Consider the following 834-nt stretch of genomic DNA (forward strand, 5'->3'; position numbering starts at 1 on the left):
CTGGTGGTGGGAGGGGGTAGGGGGTCATGGTGTGGCCTGACCACCACCTGCCACCCACCTGCAGGTCTACCCGGGCGGAGTCCCTGAGGAGCAGCTTCGGCTCATCCCCTCGCTGCTCTACCTCTACTCCCTCTCGGAAATCGGCCAGTGGCACATCACGTCCAAGGACACGGTCGTGACCCTGTTGGCTCCAGACGGGGCCCTGGAGAACCAGACCGAGGTGAGGGTGGGTTGGGGTGTGGTGGGCAGGAGACGCTCGCTGACCCTGGCCTTGCTGACCCCAACCTTGCCTGCAGGCCATCCTGCAGAAGTTCCTGGACCACAATGGCACCGTCACTGGTGCGCTGCTCATGGCCATTGGGGGCTCTCGCCTCTGCTGGATGAGCCCCCGGCAGATCCAGGACATCCGGCCCTCAGAGTTCCGGTGAGCCCCCCTCAGAGTTCCGGTGAGCCCCGCTCTGAGTTCTGGTGAACCCCCCCTCTCAGAGTTCTGGTGAGCCCCCGTCAGAGTTCCAGCCCCAACTTCAGAGCCAGCTCCACTCTTCAGCCAAGGCAGGCCCAGGTCGGGGCCCAGGCCAGGCCTTCCAAGGTCACCAGCTTCCCATGGCCGCAGTGACAAAGGTTTACAAGCAGAGTGACTGAAAGCAACAGAATCGTGTGCTCTCATAGTCTGGAGACCAGAAATCTGAAATCCAGGCATCAGCAGGGCCGTGCTCCCTCTGAGACCTGAAGGGGAGGCTCCTTCCTCCTCTCCCAGCTTCGGGGGCCCCATCACCCATCTCTGCCTCCCTGTGCATACACTCCCTTCTTCTTCGGACACCAGCCATTAATTTA

The 834-nt window shown here is 62.2% G+C and overlaps 1 protein-coding gene across 1 annotated transcript in view; it reads left to right on the top strand.

The window, feature by feature from the left end:
• Positions 1-834, top strand: part of LOC104992442 (mesothelin-like protein) — a gene marked incomplete at its 5' end in the record, with an annotated part of 7,080 nt that overhangs the window by 5,415 nt on the left and 831 nt on the right. The window contains 3 exons of the mRNA XM_010845331.1: positions 65-220; positions 297-424; positions 487-493. Of these exons, the coding sequence (XP_010843633.1) occupies positions 65-220; positions 297-424; positions 487-493 (291 nt within the window). The remainder of the gene's footprint in view (positions 1-64; positions 221-296; positions 425-486; positions 494-834) is intronic.

The sequence above is a fragment of the Bison bison genome, unplaced genomic scaffold (assembly GCF_000754665.1).
Source record: "Bison bison bison isolate TAMUID 2011002044 unplaced genomic scaffold, Bison_UMD1.0 scf7180017848471, whole genome shotgun sequence".
Lineage (NCBI taxonomy): Eukaryota > Metazoa > Chordata > Mammalia > Artiodactyla > Bovidae > Bison > Bison bison.